At 39.3% G+C, this 22,185-nt stretch overlaps 1 protein-coding gene across 3 annotated transcripts in view; it reads left to right on the top strand.

Moving 5' to 3' along the window:
• The window catches only part of LOC131682194 (intersectin-1), a 33,410-nt gene extending 13,343 nt beyond the window's left edge, over positions 1-20,067 (top strand). Inside the window, exons 2-15 of one of the 3 annotated variants that reach the window (XM_058963512.1) lie at positions 6,760-7,524; positions 7,587-7,999; positions 8,073-8,170; positions 8,300-8,475; positions 8,533-8,917; positions 8,982-9,155; positions 9,225-9,443; positions 9,518-9,708; positions 9,870-9,892; positions 9,950-10,194; positions 10,258-10,614; positions 10,682-10,811; positions 10,870-11,043; positions 19,082-20,067. In XM_058963512.1, the coding sequence (XP_058819495.1) occupies positions 6,760-7,524; positions 7,587-7,999; positions 8,073-8,170; positions 8,300-8,475; positions 8,533-8,917; positions 8,982-9,155; positions 9,225-9,443; positions 9,518-9,708; positions 9,870-9,892; positions 9,950-10,194; positions 10,258-10,614; positions 10,682-10,811; positions 10,870-11,043; positions 19,082-19,092 (3,361 nt within the window). In that variant the 3' untranslated portion in view covers positions 19,093-20,067. Of the gene's footprint in view, positions 1-6,759; positions 7,525-7,586; positions 8,000-8,072; positions 8,171-8,299; positions 8,476-8,532; positions 8,918-8,981; positions 9,156-9,224; positions 9,444-9,517; positions 9,709-9,869; positions 10,195-10,257; positions 10,615-10,681; positions 10,812-10,869; positions 11,044-19,081 lie in introns of all 3 variants that reach the window. The other 2 variants (XM_058963511.1, XM_058963510.1) reach the window with 2 other exon arrangements.
• Positions 20,068-22,185: the final 2,118 nt, after the last annotated feature.

Here is a 22,185-nt window from a genome sequence, read left to right as displayed (position 1 = left end):
GAACGCCCGCGATCTCGCCAATATTCAAACTCCCCGATAGATTAGGTGAACGTTGGAACCTAAGAACCTAAGCTCGCGCAATCATAAATCGGTCACGTCTTAGGTCTCCGCCCTTGATCCTAGTAGCCCAAATTCATGTCTTTAGTTGGACCAATAGAGGTAGAAACTAGACAAGACGTCCACGCGCGATCATTGAAGAATACGCGAACATGCGAATGGCCACACGCTTATAAAAATAATGTGTCCACGCGAAGTTGCATACATACTGGCACACGCGACAAAAACGTCCACATACAAACGCTCGAGTCCTTCGCGATCATCCACGCACGACCACACCCACAATCTCGTAAAAAGTATAACACCCCGGTGACTGAGTGAATGGTTTGGCACTTATAAATTAACAATCCCAGTCTCGAGAGAGAGAGAGAGAGAGAGAGAGAGAGAGAGAGAGAACCTCCAAATGCCCGCGTTTGCGCGATCATGAATCGGTTTCGACCGGAATCCCCTATTCTCGCCCCTAGCGGCATAGGTCCAATGCCTTCAGGTGGATCAATCGAAGATATAGTGCTCATATCCACTAAACTACATAAAAATCGAATGTATACACACAAAGTCACATACATACGACAGACAAATATAAAAATGGTTGAGCCCTTCGCGGCCATCCATGCAATCTATACTCGCGCTCTTCCAGGCATTATAACATCCCGGTAATAGTATGAACGTCTTAGCACTTGTAATCACTCGGGCGCGGTCTCAAGCGTGAACCTACAGTCCCCCGCACTCGCGCATTCATGAATCGTACACGTCCGGGAGTCTCTATCCTCGATTCTAGAAGTCTAGGTCCATGCCTTAATTGAATGAATTAGCTCTACAGCTCCAGTAGGACAACTCTCGAAAAAAATCGGCATATTAGTAATACTCAATAACAATACTAACTCTTCTCTTTATATTATTTTTATTTATTTTCGGTCTCATGCGTTATATTCTTGTGATGACCTTTTCGAGCTCATAATCCAAGAAGAGCAACATTGCTGCCAACAATGATTCTTCTCTGCCATCAGACGTCGCCAAGTTTTAGAACAATGGAGATGTATTCTCATACTCGATGGAATCAGATAAGTAGGAACGATCAACAAACTGTAAGTAGTATATTACATATTTCTTGTTTTGACGTATAAAATATTATCCGTATTAAAATATTATTTACAGGCTCCACACATATCTCAACACACACAAATACACAAATGCTTGACAGGTGACTGGGCCAAGTGCATTCACTCGTAGGATCTATCATTTCGATGATCGCCTCGATTCTGCGAAACCAGTGCACAAGTAAGCTGACGTAAGCTAGTCTCATCTGGTGAATGCATGTAGCCTGGAAACCCCAGACACGACAGGACGAGACGCGAACTTACATTACAATTTCAATCATCCACACACACCTACGCTCGCAATTTCGCCAACATTAAAACACCCCCTTACTTAAGTGAACTTTTCAGCACCTATAACTTTATAATCGCGGTCTCAAGCATTAACCCATCTCTCGCGCGATCATAGACCGGCTACATTCGGAATTCTCTACTCTCGATCAGCCTAGACTCATGCCTTCAGTTGGACCAATCAAGAATGATGCTCATATTCACTAGACAACACGTTCCTCTACCATACACTAAAAATTAATTATCATATTCAGGGTCCGTGCGCGATAGTTCAAAAATACACGTGAATATGCAAATGGCCACACGAATCTAATATCGAATTTATGCACGCAAAGTTAGAGACACGCTAGCATTCAAATGCTCGAGCCTTTAGCGATCACACTATTACACAATTAGTAAACGCCCACGCTAACTCAGACAGATATGCACTCCTGGACTCGAACGCTAAAAACCACACCTTCCACGCATACACCACCCAGGACTGAACATTAGATTCATACATACAAAGCAACAAGTAATAATTATAGGTATTCGTCTGGCAACCGGGGGAAGTACATCTCAAACGCAGAACTTATCATTTCAATGATGGCCTTGGATCTGCGTAGCCTGTGTTCAAGGCACCATAGCTTTGTCCGTCAGGTCAAGGATGTATGAAACCCGCTAGCCACCACCCTCGGCCCTAGCTGCCCATAAAGGGATAAAAAAAATGTTCTACAGTTTCGACCCGTTTTTATAAACTCCCGGTTTTATGCACCCCCGTTTTTATGCCCCCCCAACTTTTTGTACCCGATTTTATCAACCTCCCGTTAATTCATTATTTTATGCCAGCAATTCCGGCCTACAATCTTACAATTGTATTCAATTAAGGTAATGAGTCTTGCATTGTTCGGTAGCAGTCAAAATGTAAGGTAGTTTACCCAATTTTGGTCCTATTTAAGGTAATTGAAAACTAGGATTTAGCATCAAAAGGCTGAAAATCAAAAGGCCGAAAAACATAAGGCGAAATTTCAAAAGGCGAAAATTCGAAAGGCCTAATGCTAAAAAGGTCGAAAAATCAAATGGCCGAAAACTTAAAAGGCGAAAACTCAAAAAGCCGAAAACCCAAAAGGCTGAATCTCATAAGGCAAACTTTTTTTTATTATTCGATTATTTCACATTGTGTTGTTCCTGATTGATTAATCGCCTCAAGTTTGAGTAAATCGGGAGGATCGCACGTTTACGTACGAAACCTTTCCAATACAAAAGAAGAATTAATGCTCTAAAAAATCCACCAAACCCTTTGTCAAATTGTGCATTCATTGCGATTTTAATTGAGATTCAAAGAATGCTCGAAAGAAGGAATCATCCCCTATGTTTGAGTAAACTGGGTAGCCGAAGTGATCACAAGTGTGCGTGCAAGAGTTATTTGGCATACAGATTCCAAGAACTGCTCATATTTGAAAGAAGGAATCAATCCCTATGTTCGAGTAAACCGGGAATACGAACAGTTATGCAGTTGTAAGCAGCTGGCATGTAGCTCAAATGTTTGAGCATAACGGTAACTACCTAAACATTTAAAAAACTTTAAATGAGTTTGTTTACTAATAGTACTAATATTGTACTTGAACCAAAATTAGATTATTGTTCTTTACCAATTAATAAAAAACATTTACGCCTAATGTGGCTACGCCACATGGCTTCAAGTCGCGTGCTGTCCGACATCGCTGTCGCTCCGTCGGACCTAAACTAATTTATAGCCCCCATGTTTGAGTAATCCGGGCAAACGAGTGGATCACAGGTTTGCTTGCGAGGGGCCGCCGCTTCCGACGGCGGGTCGGCGGCCACCTCGCCCGGCGGATCCTCAGCGGCTTTGCGCCGCTTCGGATCCTTGGTCTCGGTTATGCGGCAAAATCGCATTACACTGGCTTCGCCCCAAGTGCTAGATCAGTGTAACAACCGATGGTTGAATATATGTAAGTTCATTCCATAAATCATCGTTTGAAAAATTTAGCGAAATTCACAAATGATGAAGTATATAATTCAAAAGAACAGCTCATGATATAAAGAAAGATAATAAGGATAATTTAAATTATTGAAACGCTGTATGGAAAACCAAAACCCACTGGCGATCATAATAATAATGGTCAAAACAAAACATACGTCTGGTGGATCGCAGTTTTACATTATACTGTACTAAAACGTAAGTCATAGCCAAGTATTCATAATTGCAACAGTGAACAAGCATAAAAATTTCAAAAATGAAACTAAAAAGAACTACTCATATTTAAAAAAAGGCAAAATCAATTATAAAATGTATTCACTCGAAATATAATCAATATCAGGTAATGGATAGTAGCACATTATTATCATTGCTTTGTTTGTTTTGTTTCGTCCTTTAAAAAGGTTTGCCTTTCAAAATTCTGCCTTCTGAAAAGTTTGGCTTTTGAAATTCCGCCTTCCAGAAAGTTTGCCTTTTGACAGTCCGCCTTTTGATTTTTCAGCCTTTTGAATTCGGCCTAATGTAATTTCGGCTTTATGATTTTCAGCCTTACGGCCTCGACCCAAAACTAGAATCACATTTTGCTTGAATTCTCAAAAAAATCAATGCTGTGTGTTTTCATGATAAAATAACACACTTCCACATATTCTCCGTGTAAAACATAACAATTGAAAGAGACACCGTATGTAGTAAAAATTGCATATTTAGCAATATTATATCTTAAATATGTCGTAGTTCATGACAAACTGCAAACAAAATTTAAACCAAAGACTATTTTTTGCGGAATATCTGTAAATCCCGGTCCCGAGGGTACAATTTAGCGCATATTTGTCTCAGAGACTGTGATGTCTGTTCTCTAGTTTATCTACTCCTATAAAACGATCTCCTGCCAGCGCACTTGAGTCATCACTAAACAAACTTCGAATTGAATCAATAGCTTATTCTTGTTCCTGTTTTCTATTGTTATCTCCTATGTCATCCACGGGGATTGATCTATTCACTTGTAACAACCAGTCCGAACCAACGAGAATGGGTCATGCCAGTCGAAAGCCACTGACCTAGGCTCAAACCGCCCATCTCCATAATAAATACTCGTGCCAGTTCCGAATTCTTTGATATCCGTTACGAAATATTGTTTGATGATGAAAACTCTTAAAACATTACAAGCCTGTTTTTCCCACTGTTGAAATTCTACGCATAATTGTCCCACAAATAAAATAATCAAAAAAGCAAATATTAAGTGTGTCAACTAAGAGATGGGTACGATATTAATAACTGCTATAGTGAGATCGATCCTGTACAACTATGCATTTCTGTCATCGCTTCCAAAAATTCATAATTAGTCTAATTTCAGATCGATCCTTTGCTTGGAAGTTGGATTAGACAACTGTCGAGCGGTGCGGTTGAATACGATTTTTTGCACTGATACGGCATTAGATTTAATTTTTCTGCAAACTAACAATTTGAGACGATTATCAAATTATGTAGGATTGAAAAAGGAAGTTAAAAAAATCCCGATTTTATCAACTTCCCCTTTTTATCAACCAAAATTTATCGGTTGGTTGATAAAAACGGGTCATTAATGTACTAGGTGGCTATTTCAACGGACGCAACGAAATATGGGGCTGCGGAAAAACAACAAAGTACCTTACAGATATACTACTAAAATCCAATCTCATTAACTTGAACAGCGTAGAAAAACTTATACCACGAAAAAACGAATAGTACAACATCTGATTATGAAGGATCCAGTAAGCAACTATCTCCTGCAATTGGATCCAACAGATCGCTTGGAAGAAAAAATGTACACGCTCCTAGAAAGAACATTTTTGAACCACGCAGAATAACTAATCAAGGTATATGAGAACACGACTATAAGAAGAAATCAGAACATTGAAATCCATAGTCAAGTTGAAGGAATAACAATCAACAATAAAAATACGACGCAGACAACGATGTTCGCCATTACCATGGAGTTGGTTCACACGGACTACTACGGTTAGAAACAAATGTATACAGATGCGTCGAAGACATCAGAGAGATGTGGAATAGGAGTCTACGAAGCAGTCACAGGACTTGAGATAAATATAAAATTGGAAGAAGAATGCACCATAATGACAGCGTTAAAGAAGAAGACGAACTAGACGAATTGATGGCACAAATCGGTGACAAACTACTAAGCACTGGAACAGTCCTACAATGAATGTCTGCTCGCGTTGGAATCCAATGAGCCCAATGAAAAAGCGGACGAACTAGCGAAACACGGTATATCAAGCACAGCAATATGTAACAAACTTCTAGAACACAATATGAGGAACCGATTAAGAAACCAACTGAAACAGAAAACGAACGAATGGTACAAATAAATTGCGATGGAAGAGGGTAAAGGTTTAAAAAATTTCAATATGATAGGTAAATGAATTCCAAAAAAACCTTGGTACTAAGACATGCAACTAGATAGCATAGAAGTAAGAACACTAAACAGAATATTAGCTGGCCATAACTATTTGAATTTTTGGCTAGCAAAAATGAATATTAATCAATTGGACATGAGACGGGAAATCAAACCAATGAACTCCCTACCTATATTCAATCCTTTGAATTAAGGCTTCGTTGATATAAGGTAGCAATCGCCCATTTTTCCTATTACTTTCTAGCGTCCTCTGACGAGAAATAATTAATAATCAACTTGATTGGTCTTTCGTTGATGTCTCTTTCTAAAGCGCCCAGCTTAGCTAAACAGTGCGCCATCTCGTTGCTTGGAATGGAGCAATGCGAGTGGACACAAACTAGGATTATTCAACTGAAACACTTAAAGAACCCCCGCATTTTTTTCTAGAAATCCCCAGATATCGCTTTTCAGGTGGGTCATCAGAATTAGGCGCTCGTTGGTTTGCAAGCAAGCATAAGAATTTTCTAAAAGAACATGTGGCGAAGTATCCTTGAACAATTCTACAGGCGACCAAAAACAACGTGCCAGAGATTAGGCCGTACCTTGCAGATATCACTCACGGTCGAATAATCGCGTGTAATGCTGGTTTGATTTAGAGATTTGGTTGCTTTGGATCGGAAGAACACTATCCATGGCTCAGTTGAGTTATCTGGGTATACCTTTGGAAAGGGGAAGTTTCGCCATCTACAGGAGAATCAGATAGTGACCGCGACAACGACTGACACTCTAAACGGGAAAGGGAATTCTAAAAAATGTAAAAATAGCACCGTCAACCAAAAATGAAAATAAATATGCCTAATGACTTTAAAATTAGATGAATAGAATCTACTTAATTTAAAACAAAAAATACCCACTTGTACTATAATATGTATTGCTTTCAATTACAGGGCTCTAGCTGATACGGATGCGGACGGCAAAATGACTTTGGGTGAATTCAGCATCGCATGCAAGCTGATCAATCTAAAGCTCCGTGGTTTTGAAATACCAAAAACGCTTCCACCAAGTTTGATTGCATCGCTCACGGCAGTCGGTGGCACGCCTACGCTAACCCCTACTTCAGGCCTTAGCCCGCTGGATCCGTTGAAATCCCTTGGTAATTCTGTTTCCAGTATGCAACCGGTTGTACCGCCACAGCCGAAAATGGTACCCCATGCAGTCCCGCAAGTTATCCCTCATGCAGTCCCGCAAGTTGTCCCTCATGCTATTGTTCCCCCCATGCTACACAATCAAATACCAACTATGGGCCAGCAGCCAATAATTCCGGGTGCACCCGCGAGGCCGGCAATACCACCGCAACCAGTTATGGCAACCGCTCAAGCACCATTAATTCCGATGCAACCATTGATTCCCAATGCCGGATCTATTCCACCGATGATACCCCCACAGCCTCTTATTGCTGGGTTCGGAGGAATGACCGCCGTTCAATCGAATATTGCAAAACCCTTAATAGAACCGATCGGTGCAGTCGCTAATCCACCGCTGGTTGCTGGCGTTCAACAAGTTATGGCAATGCAATCCGTCATGGGAAGCATGGTACATCAACCGGTGGCAGCAGCTGTCGTTCCAGCACCACCTACACCGCCACATTCGGGCGGAGGAACGCCGCAACGCTCTATGTCTGTTTCGGAGCGAGCACCATCTATCGAATCTCCGTAAGTACTTGTTTAGTTGCATTACACCAATACTTTCTAATAATATCGAAATCAATCCGCAGACAATCTGAGTGGGCCATCAAAGGACAGCAAAAGCTCAAATACACTCAACTATTCAACACAACCGACCGTAACCGTACCGGATATCTCACCGGACCGCAAGCTCGAAATATTTTGGTTCAATCGAAACTACCACAAGCTATTCTAGCTCAGATTTGGGCCTTGTCGGATATCGATGCCGACGGCCGTTTGGGATGTGAAGAATTCGTGCTTGCCATGTACCTTTGCGACCAAGCGTTACAAGGGGAGAAAATTGCCCCCACCTTGCCCCCGGAGTTGATCCCACCTTCCTTCCGGAAGGCTACATCACGACACGGTTCTGTGGTCGGTTCCAGGCATGGTTCAGTTTCCTCGCAAGGAGCACCACCACACGTTGCGGCCGCCGAAGCTGATCCCACCTCCGGACTGCCTCAATGTTAGTATTAATTCAATTGATATAGTGTGTACAATAAGATAAGTTCAACTAAAAGGATGTTTATTTTATGCAGCATCATTCGAGGACAAACGTAAGGAAAATTTCGACAAGGGTCAAGCTGAGCTCGAAAGAAGGCGTAAAACGTTGATGGACATTCAGAAAAAGGAACAGGTACGATTTTTAGTCATCGTCGAAAGTTTAATTCTGTGGAATATTCGGGGATTGTTATGGCAGAGCGCACGATTTTGTGTTTTGCGGGATTTTAAAGTTGATAGTTTTCTTTTCTAAAATTAATAACAGGATGAACGCGAACGCAAAGAGCGCGAGGAACAGGAAAAAATCCGCAAAGCTAAAATGGAAGCTGAAATGAAAAAGCAGCAGGAGTTGGAGAAGGAGCTTCAGCGTCAGCGAGAATTTGAGCAAGAGCGCGAAGAACAACGCAAACGTGAGCTAGAAAAGAAGGAACTGGCCAGGAAGTATGTATTTAATTGCGCAGTTTGGTATGGTTTATTTAAAATTTTGCACTGTTTCAGGGAAATGGAAAAGCAACGCCAGCAGGAATGGGAAGCGCAAAAGATTTCCGAGATGCAACAGCAGCGCCAGCGCGAGCAGGAAAATGTTCTCAAGTTAAAAGCTCAAAATCAATCACTGGGCGTTGAACTGAGTACATTCAATGAGAAGATCAAAGAGCTTTCGCAGAGGATTTGCGACACCCGCGTCGGTGTGACTAACGTGAAGAGTACTATCGACGGAATGAGAACAACCAGAGACACTCAGATGAGTGACATGGCTCAGCTGAAGGCTAAAGTCAAGGATCAGAATCAACGGCTAGTGCATCTGAGCCAGGAGAAAACTAAACTAGATGCAAAGAACAAAACAGGAGAAACTGAAAGTCAGTTGCAATTCTCGAACAAACAGGTACGTGAACACGTGATTTATTTCAGCTGGTCAGTGTAACAACTGCGTTCGCATACTTTTACAGATTATAATTCAACAGCTAAAAGGCAAATTGGAAAACACAAAACAACAAATTGAAAATAAGACTACCGATATAAAAATTAATAGCGAGCAACTGGAAGGGTTGAAATCCCAACTGACCGACCTAATTGATTCTTGCGAAAAACTTTATCTTGAATACGATATGCAGCGAATTCAGGTAATTTGAGTAAACCAGTGAAAGCTAGATCTTTTGCAGATAAAATTATCTGTTATTTTCTCCTGCCAGATATTGGAGATGAAAAATAATCGCAAAAATGAAACTTACACAAGCGCTTGGGATACATCCAACTCGTGGCCCGTGGGTGCAACCCCCTCGGCGGTGGAATCGGTGGCGTCAAACGAGGCAATCGAAACTCCTCCAGGCTATGTAAAATATCGGGCAGTCTACGAGTTTAGCGCACGTAACGCCGACGAGATTTCATTCCAGCCGGGTGACATCGTGATGGTGAGTAGTATTACCGTGGAGTTCCTAATTAGCATCAGAGTTGTAACACTGCTACCATCTAACATTGGATGCAGGTACCATTGGAACAAAATGCTGAACCGGGTTGGTTGGCAGGAGAGATAAACGGTCACACAGGATGGTTCCCCGAAACATACGTAGAGAAGGTTGATACCAATCTGAACACCGTGGTGTCACCGGTAGCGGCGGAAACAATTGCATATGCAGAACCAACCGCCATCTCCTATGATGCCCCGAGTGCAGTAGAGTAAGTTAACGACTTTCGTTATATTCATAGAGCAATTCCAATAATAATATGTCGATTTTCATGAAAATCCGAGAGCATATCCAACCAGCATTCAAGACTGTGTGGAATTGCTCCATACTCAAATTAAAATGATAACAAATTTTCTCGTTTGTTTTTTTCAGGAGCATGCCGCCAGAAGAAACAAGTACTGAATACGTTAGTAATAGCACTGGTAATAATAATGCTGATGAACAATTTACAGCGACTTTCAACGGGGATGTCGAGTACTACGTTGCCTGCTACGCGTATCAATCAGCCGAGGTCGGCGACCTGGTGTTCGATACTGGCGAGATTATAGCTGTGAGTAAGAAAGACGGCGACTGGTGGACTGGTAATATTGGCAATCGCACAGGCATCTTCCCTTCGAATTATGTACAAAAACAGGAATCTGTAAGTAATGCAGTAGAGACCAGTAGAGACGCTAGTGTTGTAGTAACCGAAAAAGATGTAAATATGTTTGCTAACTACTCATAACTCCTGAAAATAAATCGATCAATGGTGCATTTTTAGGAGACCATCAATGGAAATCAGCAGACATACGATCAACAGCGAATTCAACCTCTGGATGTGGGATCGAAACGGAAAGATTCGACACAGGATGCCGAAGACGCTCGAAACCAGGCCGAGGCGGATTCCGAAGTTTCTCAAATCAATACTCAACCTGCTCCGGCACCTGCGGCCAACGAGGAAAATATCCGTTACTCGTCAATGTCCTCGGCTACTCCTAGTTTGCGAAAGAAGGGCGAAGTTGCACAAGTTATAGCACCATACGAGGCTACCAGTTCAGAACAGCTGTCCCTTACCCGTGGTCAGCTTATTATGATCAGAAAGAAGACTGACTCCGGTTGGTGGGAGGGTGAACTACAGGTACGCATCGCTTGAAAACTACTATCATGTGTGCATTCGTTGAAAATATTCAAATTTTCTTTCGTAGGCTAAAGGAAGACGGCGGCAAATTGGTTGGTTCCCAGCAACTTACGTTAAGGTTCTCCAAGGTGGTCGAAACAGTGGCCGCAACACTCCTGTATCAGCTAGCAAAGTAGAACTTACTGAAACAATTCTCGGTAACATCCGTATTCTGCTGGAATTTAAAAAAATCACTGATTTCTAATTCGTTTTTAGATAAAGTAATAGCTCTTTACCCGTACAAAGCACTGAATGACGATGAGCTGTCATTCGAAAAAGACGACATTATCAGTGTGCTAGGAAGGGACGAACCGGAATGGTGGCGTGGTGAGCTAAATGGTACCACCGGACTCTTCCCGAGTAATTACGTAGGCCCGTTTGTGACATCAGGTAAGAAAACGCCTGCCACCGCCAGTTAACAGTGGCAACGTTTTTCAGCCAGAGAGTGTTTGTGAACAGTAGATTGCATTTTTTGCCTGTTTGCTTTTTTGGTTCTATTAGGCAGAGTTTTTCTCTGCTAGAAGTTGACACCTTCTAAACGACTGTAATATTTTATGAACAAGCTTATATTCGATGTATTATAGTACCAGCTATTTCGGTATACAATGTATCTCCTTTTATTTTTATGTATATTTAGTAATTGTATGTATATGTTTGCTTTATCAGTTATTATAAATTCATCATTATTTAATACAATTTACATTTTTCGTTTTTTTTATTCAAGAACTGAAAAGAACAAGTTATTTTCTCTTTGCGATTCAAAGCACGGCGCTAGTCATAAGTTGAACACCGACGATTATCATGTGTTTCTACAGTTAAGGGAGACGTCTGGTGTAGTGGGCAAATAAAATCGGCTTCTTTTTTATCCGCTTGATCGTTAGTATTGAACCTCTAGAATAGTCTCCCGCAATCTCGGTGGCCACGTTGAACTTCTTTTGTTTTAAACAGCCATGCAATCCTCGCACCTATTTGGTATAACACACGCAGATTTAAATCTATCGGCAACAATTTTGGAAAAACTGACAGCGATAAAAATACAGTGTGAATAAAACACTCTTAACTACTTCTACCCAAATTTGCAAGATAAAATACCAAATGGATTATTTTTACAGCGTTTTTTCCGTGATGAAATTTTATGTGGGACACCCTTTAATAGCGTTTTTCTTGAATGGGGCCGTTCATATACCACGTGGACAAAAAACCTTTGTTTTTAACCCCCTCCTCCTCCTCCTCCATGGACAAGCGTGGACAGTTCTTGTACCCCTACCCCCACCCTAGGATGTCCACGTGGACTTTCTAGTTTTTTCGGGTAATTTCATAAAAAATGGATTTTCAGAAAACTATCCTGTGTTAGACTACTATGGTGAAGAAAAACCTAATGAAAACCGTGCAAACTTCAACCACAGAATATCATACACTTCTTTGGTCTTCTGAGAAAAAAGAACAAAAGTGGGATCAAGCGTAACCACTCTCCCCTACTTGAGATTCGCACAATCTAAACATTTTGGGAAATAATCGTTAGGTTTAGCTCAATATTATGTTCAGATGAATTATAGTAATTAATACGAGTCATGCTTTGGATAGAACATGTTAGTTCCACATGTTACCCCATAGAGGACGCCAACACTAACTTTTCAATGGAAAGAGATATAGAGGTGTCTTCCACAAAGTTGTAGAACAGGTATTTTGCAACAATTCTTCCGAAAATCTCTTCTATGCGGTCGCATGTGGAACTAAAATTTTCTAACCAAAGCATAACTAGTATTATGTACTACAACTCTTATGAACATACTATTGAGCTAATCATGTATTGCTAGGCCCCATGCAAAACTGACTCAGACATCACTTCGTTAAAAGTTTAATAACTTCTTTTAACAAAGCCGAATTGACTAGCAGTCTTCGACAAAGTTGTAGACAATTAAATTATCCTTCTTATTTTCACTTACAGTGATAATACGATGCATACAGTGCCACCTAGCGGCGAAAATGCGAGCTAGTGAGTTTTCTCCATGTAAATTGTCGAAAAATCCCATACAAACTTCAGGCGCGTTGGTCCGGTAGCTAGACATGTCCGATTTGCTTCAAATTTGGAGCAAGTACTCCTGGTGGGACTAGGAATCGACTCAGGGGTAGGCCAATTGAGTTTTCAAAAATGCATTATTTTTCTGGGTATTCTAGTACATACCATATGGATTCTCGTATTGGCCCGTAATTTCAATCACAAGCTTCAAATCCAAAATTTGAATAAAATGAGTCAGACAGAATTTTTTTCTCGGATTTTGCTTCACGCGATTTCCTCCAATTTTGTTTATAATAGTTACCATCACACACTATGCTGTCATAAGTACTTTGACTATTTCAAAATCTTGAAAAAAAATTTAAGTAAGCGCTCACGCCAGAAATGACAATACAAGTTTATTTCATTTTCTTATAAAGGACAAAATATGATGAAAAGTCCACGAGGACATTTCCAATACACCCACCCCCCTCCCCATGAATAAGCGTGGACATTCTCATGACCCCTCCCCTCTCCTAAATTGTCCTCGTGGTATATGGATGGCCCCAAACCGCGTTTTTCGAATTGGCGAATACTGTAACCCAAAAATTAATCAACGCCTGTCGATGAACCACAGAAAAGTGAATTTTTTTTTCTTCCTATGTGAGCGAATTTTACACAAAAATGTAAGTTTTTTCAGTTTTCTTGAACTCCTTTCCTATTCTGTTTGGTTCATCAAGTAATTCCAAGTTTAAGCTGTGTCAGACAATTTTATCAAGAGTTATCGTGTTCACCGCGGCGCTCCTCGACGGGGAAATGGGTGTCCATGGAGTGATGCAAATGAACTTTTACGGCACTAAAATGTAGCCGGAGGTTCAAATCAACAATTAGGGCCTTTGTAAATTTTATCACATCTATCCGCCTAAAAGGACGATTTGCTTTGGTAGGTCCAAAAAGCCCCGGGTTTCCCCTATCTTCGGAATGGTCTTGACGAGTAGGTGCCATAAATTTATGTTTGACGCCATTTTGAAATCCAAGATGGTTTATTGAAATTCGCTATAACCCACTTTTAGTGAAATTCGCTATAACCCAATCAATGTAGGTATTTTAAGAATGGCCTTGACGAGTTGGTGCCTGAAATTGATTTTCCACGCCATTTGGAAATCCAGGATGGCGACTTAAACGGCTTAAATAAATTCTCTACAACTTCATCTATATGGGTATTTTCGAAATTGTCTTTACGAGTAGGAGACAAAGGTCGAATTTTGACGTCATTTTGAAATTATTCATGGCGACTTCCGGTCTACCAAAATTCCCGTATGAAATATCTGAGGGATCATCTAAAACTTCCTCGAATATAAGATCTAATCGTAAACCAGCGAAATGCAAAATGTTTTTATATGTTCATCAAGATGAATGCGATGAGATTGGAAGTGAGAAGAGAAGGAGAAGGATGTGGTGTACGTTTGGGGTTTGAATTGTGTCAAATTAAACACATTGCTAAGATTCAAGTAAATTCAACTATTTAATTAAAACTATTTTTACTAACCCTTAAACTTCCAAATATACACATATTGTTTGGGTTATGGCGGATTTCGCTAAACCGGAAGTTGCCATCTTGGATTTCAACATGGCGTCAAACATCGGCCTTTGTCTCCTACTCGTCAAGACCATTCCGAAAATACTCATATTGATTGGGGTATAGACAATTTCGCTAAACCGAAAGCCGCCATCATGAATGTCCAAATGGTGTCAAAAATCACTTTCTGGCACCTACTCGTTAAGACCATTTCGAAAATACCCGTAGTGTTGAGGTGCGGGAGGAGTCTTCCAGACCCGTCTCTTCCATCTTTGAGAAAATCTTGTAAGTCTTTTGCATTCAAAAGGACTTAGAATATTCTTTGCAAAACCCGTGCTAATTGCAAAATCCGCACAAAAAAACTGCCAAAATTCTTCTAAGTTCTTTGCAGGACATAGATCTTTTATAGGAAAAAGTTTAATCTTTTACATTCAAAAGGACAAAAGGAATATTTTTTTGCAAAATCCGTCAAAAAGCTTCACAGAACATTCTAAGTGTTTTGCTGAGGGTTTTTACGCGGATTTTCCAATTAACGCGGTTTTTGTTAAGCGGATTATCGAATTAACACGATTTCTTTACGCGGTACGAAACCTGTGTACGTAAACCGAGCCAATCAACTATTCATTGGGAGCACTGCTAGTTTTTCATAATGGAAATGATCCTACAAATAGCTCTGTGATGTAATAGAGGGTGTTTAGGACAACGATTTCATATACACCAACTTCTTTTTTTGAACGGGGGATGCGTTTTGTGCAAAAAAAATACCGTGTAAAAAAATCCATGATATTTCGAGAAACCGTGTAAAAAACATCCGCGTTAGTCTACTCTTGGAACGCTCGTATCTGATGCTCTGTGTGACTGAAAATATTTTGACATTGAAAATGTCTTACTGCACTATCTGGGGCAGGGTGTCATTTTAAGCTCTAAAATCAAACGATGTCACGGTTTTGCGTCACTATTTTGAACGCTAATAACTTTGTTATGAACGGATTTCCGTCTGGTTATCACCAAACAATTCGGAATTTACTGATATTATGTTTTACTGCGATAGTGTTTTTGTATTTCAATTGCACACTATTGAAAAACAAGCAAAAATGAATAGATCTCGGAAAACGTGAAAACTCCTATACATCATTCAATCTATCCCTGGCAGAGCCATCAATAGGGAGCACCTTAGTGACTCAAACGAACACGAAAAGTTATAAAAAATGTACCGCGTGAATCAGTTGTTGCTCTTTTGCCAGACAAGTAACATCGTGCCCATAGCGTCTCGTACGACAGATTTGAGCACCCAGCACACTACGCTTCTATGAATGACGTCATCCTCGACTATTTAAAGAATATCATTCCTCCAGCGAGTTCATGCTCCTGTCGAACGTCGGGCCGTAAAGAACAGCAGCAGCAATCAGGCATGTTGACAATGCGTTGCGATGAGTGCTGCATTTGATCACTGCTACCGCTGGGGGTGGGGACGATGACAGGTCTAGGCATCCAGCGGCCGACCGCTCGTGATGCCTCCTTTCCGTGGCTGATTGGCTGTATTGATTTTGCCGATGACGTCATCCTCGGATATATAACTCTCAGCATTGCTCGAGCGAGCTCATTCTCTGGTCGAACCTCGGAGTGGAGACGATAGCAGTAGCCAACAGATATATTTAATATATTTACACTGGCACACTCTCTTGCTCATTTCGATTTATTTAGGTACTCATTCCGCATAAAAGATTAAAATTTGTGCGTATCGAAAATGTTGAGCCCTAGTTAGCTCGACCCATATCGTAACCCTACCCATTGGGGTCGTACACAAATGACGTAGCTTTCGGCGAATTTCGACCCCTCCTTTCCCCTTGTAGCATTTTGTCACAATATTCCTCCTCGTCGAACATCGTCACAAATTTGCTACACCCCTCTACCCCCTAAAGTGATACGTCATTTATACATGGCCCCTGGCACCGTGCTGGCTGTTGTTTAAAACGGTAGGGGAGAGTGGGTACGCTTGATCCCACGTTTGTTTTTCACATAACTTTTTATTGAAATGAAAACATTGATTGCAAAAATCGTCATTTTGCAGTCAATTCGAATTGTAAGAGCTGTGAATAATGCGCAATTGCGAATACCATGTCCTGTCAGTAATATGAACAATTTTGAAAATCATGTCAATATGATATTTTTGTAAAAACATGTGGTAACTTGATCCCCTGCCTACTCGGGCTGAATAAACAGAGCACACTATGACTAATAGTAACGAAAGTTAAACTAACCATCTAGCCTGACAACAAAAAAAACTAAAAAGACTACCTTTTTAGATGCCCGACAAACTTTAACATCAGTAGAAAGTGAAGCCAGATATTTGCGGTAAATCAGTGCTGTTTGCCTGGTTTTTCCAACTTTCAATAACTTTTATCAAAATTTGTTCGCGAAACAAACATTTTAGTTCAATTTATATACTGTCAGATACTTTATGTAAATGGTTATTTCTATTCCTACACATTTCGGAAGTGTGTGTGACAGTTAGTGATAGGGATCAAGAGTACCCAGTGTTGCAGGGATCAAAGGTACCTATTGTATGAGGTGAATGAAATTTAGTTTTTTTTTGTGAAAGTTGAGTAACTATTCATTTGAAAAACACGTTTTTCTAGACAAAAGTCCTTATAAAGTAATTGTAGTTGAAAATATTCATTAATAATTAGTCTGACGCACTCATACTATCGCTCAAAAAAGCTGTAAAAAGATCTTCGAGATGAATTTAAACCCATAATTTTAAAAATATGATACAACTTTTTCAAAACAAATGCAATGCATTTGTTTGTTTCAAACATCGTTAACTACCAAATATGTCATTTTCTTTTTATATTGTGATACATTTATAAGCTTATGTAGAATGTTGTTACAGTACTGCTGATTGATTTTTATGAAGATCTAACACACGGTGTAGAAAAAAACTGCTTTTTTCGTTTTCGATTTTTGCCCTTTCTCTGTTCAACCTTAAACAAAACGAAAGAAATATATTGTAATAGAACTCTAAGTTGAACCACAGACTAACAGACATAACACTCGAAAATAATGCGTCGCCCACTTTAACGGTCATTTTAAGGGGGGTAACCCACCAGCAAATGAGTGTTTGGGACTGTGAATAAAAGGTGGAGCTAGCGTACTGGGAAAATTGCCGGATCGATATTTTTTAAAGAAATTCCCTCATAGTGTTATGTCTGTTAGTCTGTGGTTGAACCTTATCGACTCAACAAAAGTAGGTTTCAAAGCAATTGTCTAAATATGCAATAAATAAATTTTTAAATGAATGCATATCATATGCATGGTTTCGCGCTGTCTAAGTAGTTCTTTTTAGCTTTCATTTATGTGCAGAAAAACTGTACATACTTTTAATATGATTTTCGTTTCGTTGGCGTCAAATAACTTAATTGATGTTTGACAATCCAGTTGTCAACGACTAACTGACAAAATGAATACTTTGTCCGACCAAATCCGTGAAGAGAGCAAACGCGCGATATTTCGATTATTGTATCGACTTTGTGGGCTGTTTTCGGCAAATTTAAGACTAAGAGAAACGAAAGCAATGAAATTGAAAGATAGGTATTCTAGAGCGAATCACTTATAAATATAACACGGAAAACTAAGACTAGACAGGCTCATATGGCCATGATCGAAAGGAAATGTAAGGAATCCATTGCCATCTGCTGGTAGGAGTTGTGCTTTCCACCCAAGTTTACCGCATGGCCGTTGATAGAACATAACTCATCATCATGGTTTACCGCCGACGCCGCGAATTATATTGCACACTACATTTTCAATGTCGCCGTGGTCGTTTCCTGCACAAAATCCTTTAATTTTTTTCGGGCGCAATGAATGTATAAATAGATCTTAAGAATTACACAGAAAGTCCATTATTGCCTTGCCTTCAAAATCGTAAAACAAAATAACTTACGGTTTGAGCACTTTACACCAGACGCCACCCTTAAATTACTAAGGGAATTTACTGAATCTATGGTTCAGCGTGATGCTTTCTTGTTCGTTTACTGTTGTAATCCGTTTTCTACGAGTAACGTCTCCGGAATTTCTTCTTAAAGGAAATTATGAAACTTGGTTTTGATACCATGCAAAAAAAATTGTTTTTTTCGTATGGGAGGGCAAAATACCTAACTTAAAAATTAGTTTTCAGCGTTTCGGATTCTGCTCATCAGTATCTAGCACCAGTCTTTGGGCTAGTTAGATGATAAATTTAAACTAGCACCAAAGCTGGCACTAGCTAGACGCTCAAATATAAATCCAAAAAGTCATACGTCTTGCATGAACTAAGTACTGGTATTTTCCGAGTGATGTCTCGGAAAGTCAAGCACAGAAGCTCTGGCTTACTGGTGTGAATGCGGAATCCAAAACAGTTTTTTGCATAGCACCAGACGTTTTGGTTCGCAAGCCAAACAACTGTTTTGGATTCTGCATTCTCATCAGTAAACCAGAGCTTCTGTGCTTGTCTTTCCGAGACATCACTCGGAACATGCCAGTTGCTTAGTTCATGCAAGACGTATAACTTTTTGGATTTACCCACCTTTTTAGACTAGAGGTTCCAAAAAAACGTTCACAGACTATGTCTTATTAGCTGTAATTCTAGTGCTAGGTTTAGTTATCAAAATGATAGAATTATATATAAATGATAGGCAAGTGCTGAATTTGGATACTTATAATCTGTTGAATTAGAAGATGTCTACTGCAGAGCGAGTTCGAAAAAATCTCAGTTCCACTAGATATCCTCGCGAATTTCACCAAGTTTCCGAAAAAAATGTTTCATTAAATTCTATACCATGTACATCACTAATTAACTCAATCTTTTTTACCAGGTAATGTATAACGAGAATTGTGGACAACTAGAGACGCACGCAGCTTTGTGACAACCAGTTCTGCTGAAAATGACATCATCAATAACAATAATAATTACAACAATTGCAACAGTTACAATAATAATCAGCCGAAGTTATTGATTCACGTAACTACACGAAATTGAAAAATAATCTAATGTATATGGATGTGTATTATTAATCATAACCCAAAGAAAACAAACAAATCATAGTTTCACGCTAAGAAAAAGCGGGATCTCTATCACGTTACAGTCCGCGTTCGAACTCTGCTATCTATCAATTTAGTCAGCAAATAAGTTGCAATTATTCAAAATCTGATCTCCAGCTCGAGATATATCATTTGAATGTGAAAAACAAAACGAAACGACTTCCAGTGATTAAGTTTGCTTTGCTTCACTCAGCCACCATATCGAACTAAGACATTGTATAAGTATGAACATTTATTAATCGTTAATGGTAGATTGTTAGGTATTTTACTGTATAGTTAATTCAGTAGATTGTTTTAGACACAAACTAAAATGTTATATATATTCAGACGACCAAAGGCGATGTAGCGAACTTTTGTTCTATCGTATCCAGACATCCGTATGTTGGCACAGTAAAAAAATCGACTACCCGAACAATTAGCATCATAATACCCGTTCCCCCCAAACAGGCAGAACTATTTGATGGAACTCAAGCTTCGAAATAGCTTTCTCGGTTTCCAGATTGATGTTTATGATCATCGCTTGAAAGTTTAGAATTATTAGAAATGTAATGGCGTTGTAAATGCGTGTGCTAAATTTTGTTGTGAGTCATCTTATTGGAAAAGCGTCTATTCTCGACTTTCTCCAACATTTTTTTTCAATGATTTTATTTCGCATTACTCATCATCAGTTATTGTTCAAGATTGTACATAGTAAGTTATATTCTTTTAATTCAACTTGTAACACGGCAATTCAATCAATTCTGAAAGCTAATATGGGTTCCACCTACATATTATGCCTTTCAATTCTTTGTTAAGTTTGAACGAAAGAAAATCATTCTAATACATGAAGCTGATGCCACCGCAAAATGCTCTATTGGAGTAGTAACTATTACGTTAAATTTGCATATATGAAAGTATTATGAATGCACACATACTCTGCCTAAGTTTGGATAGTTGACGTAATGACATTTTCTTATGTCATCTATGCAAATTTTAGTAGTACACTAAAGGCACATCTTACGAATGAGTTGTCGATTAAAAATAAACTAAAATGAGTAAAGCTACACTTACAAATCGAATCAATTTCAATGGAAAGTACTAAACTGTGAATGATTGAATATTGGTTTGACACATATAAAGATGATTAAAATTGAAAACATACCAGTGAAAATAAAACAAGTTAATTCTTCAAAGTACACATAATCTGTTAACTTCTTTTTTCCATATCACTTTCCTCCACACTTTAAAGACTTCACAATATACTGATACTATATTATTTTTAGAAGATTTCGAATGATTCGGAAAGACACTGTTATTATCTAATATGCAAATTATCAGATATTTAAGTAAAAACATCTTTTCTCGAGAGTTGGAAATTATGGATATAATTTTATGACGCCAAAAAACGCTTTAAACCTGGAAATAATTCTAGTTTGTACAGGCTCTTCAGTACTTAACTGGTGAAAAAACAGACAAAAGTCAGCAGCATTAATCGATGTTCGAATCCAGCGCATCACTTATCAACACCAATGCAAAAATCAAAGGTTCTTTTCCGAACCATCATAATTATCAAAGAACAATTGAATAATTTCCCATCCATACGTGATTCCGTTGATTATCATCATTGTCATTTAATAAAATCCCGAAATGTAATCACGACACTCCGGTTATGTCACAGACATTACCCACCCATCTTTTTTAAGGTTGAACGTTGTTAAGTTGTCGCTCTCTGACTTTGCGCCACGACAAAACGAAAGACCGAATTTCCCTTGAAAAAAGCCCATACCAAAGGCCGAAACGACAGGCGGTAAACAACATTCGTTTTGCTTTTTGGTGACTGAGACAGCCATTCAAATTCCTCAAGATTAAACCACAGTCGTCATAAATATATCCTTTATTTTTAAACCTATGAGGCTTACAACTGTGTTTTTCTTGACATATTGACCGTGTGTCACGTTCCTGATGTGATGAAACGAGCACAACTTGGAAAAAAACATATTATTTTTTGGAAAATTCTTTAATTTGTCGAATGTATGTCGCCGTGAATCAAAATTTGTCTTTGCATTTGAGATTTATTCGCATACTAAGGTTTCGGGTTTAATCAAAACTGAAGTCAGCAGTTCAAAAATGTTCTACTTGTGATCGGGATATTAATCCTAATCAAAATATTCTTCAAAATAAAGTTTGGACCGAGCTTTCTTTTGAAGTTTTCATGGCGCCAACGGCGCAGCCACCTAGCAGGATTGTATGTCGACCCTAATCTTGGTACCCCGAAAACCCCGGGGCCCACGTACTATTGAAGTTAATCAAACCATTTTTTCACAGAAATGTGTAGTTTGCGTAATCGACTACGGATACACAACCATGCGCTTCAAGGTCCTATGTAAAACTGATTCAGACATCACTTCGTTAAAAGTTCAATATCAATGCTGCTTTCCCATATAGTTTTAATTTGTTAGAGGTTTTGTGCGTCGAAATTTGGATGGCAGGAAACGGGTCCTACCGCTGAGAACGAACACTTATACCTTTCAAAAAATGCAAAGAAACAAATCAAATTTTTGAATATTTTGAGTGAGAACCTTCCCTTAAACGAATAAAGGCCGATGTTTCTGAATTTTCAATAATTGATGAAACTCTTAATAAAAAAAAGAAAAGGGGATTCCGCCAACTTACCCCAACCGCCAACTAGCCCCGGGCTCTCCTATAGCGCATTCCTCTGTATACTTGACTCTTAAAGTCTCAGGCTCTGGGTCTTACTATAAAAATTGATTCCGTCAGACACTAGTTACACTGTTACCAGTTATATTTTACATATATAATACATTTCTATACTTATTATAATCATTAAATACGACACGTATAGTGTAAGATATAGTTACCCCTTAAATGCATAACGCTG

Source organism: Topomyia yanbarensis, chromosome 2 (assembly GCF_030247195.1).
Source record: "Topomyia yanbarensis strain Yona2022 chromosome 2, ASM3024719v1, whole genome shotgun sequence".
Taxonomy (NCBI): Eukaryota; Metazoa; Arthropoda; class Insecta; order Diptera; family Culicidae; genus Topomyia; species Topomyia yanbarensis.
This window is presented reverse-complemented; position numbering and strand designations above follow the sequence as displayed.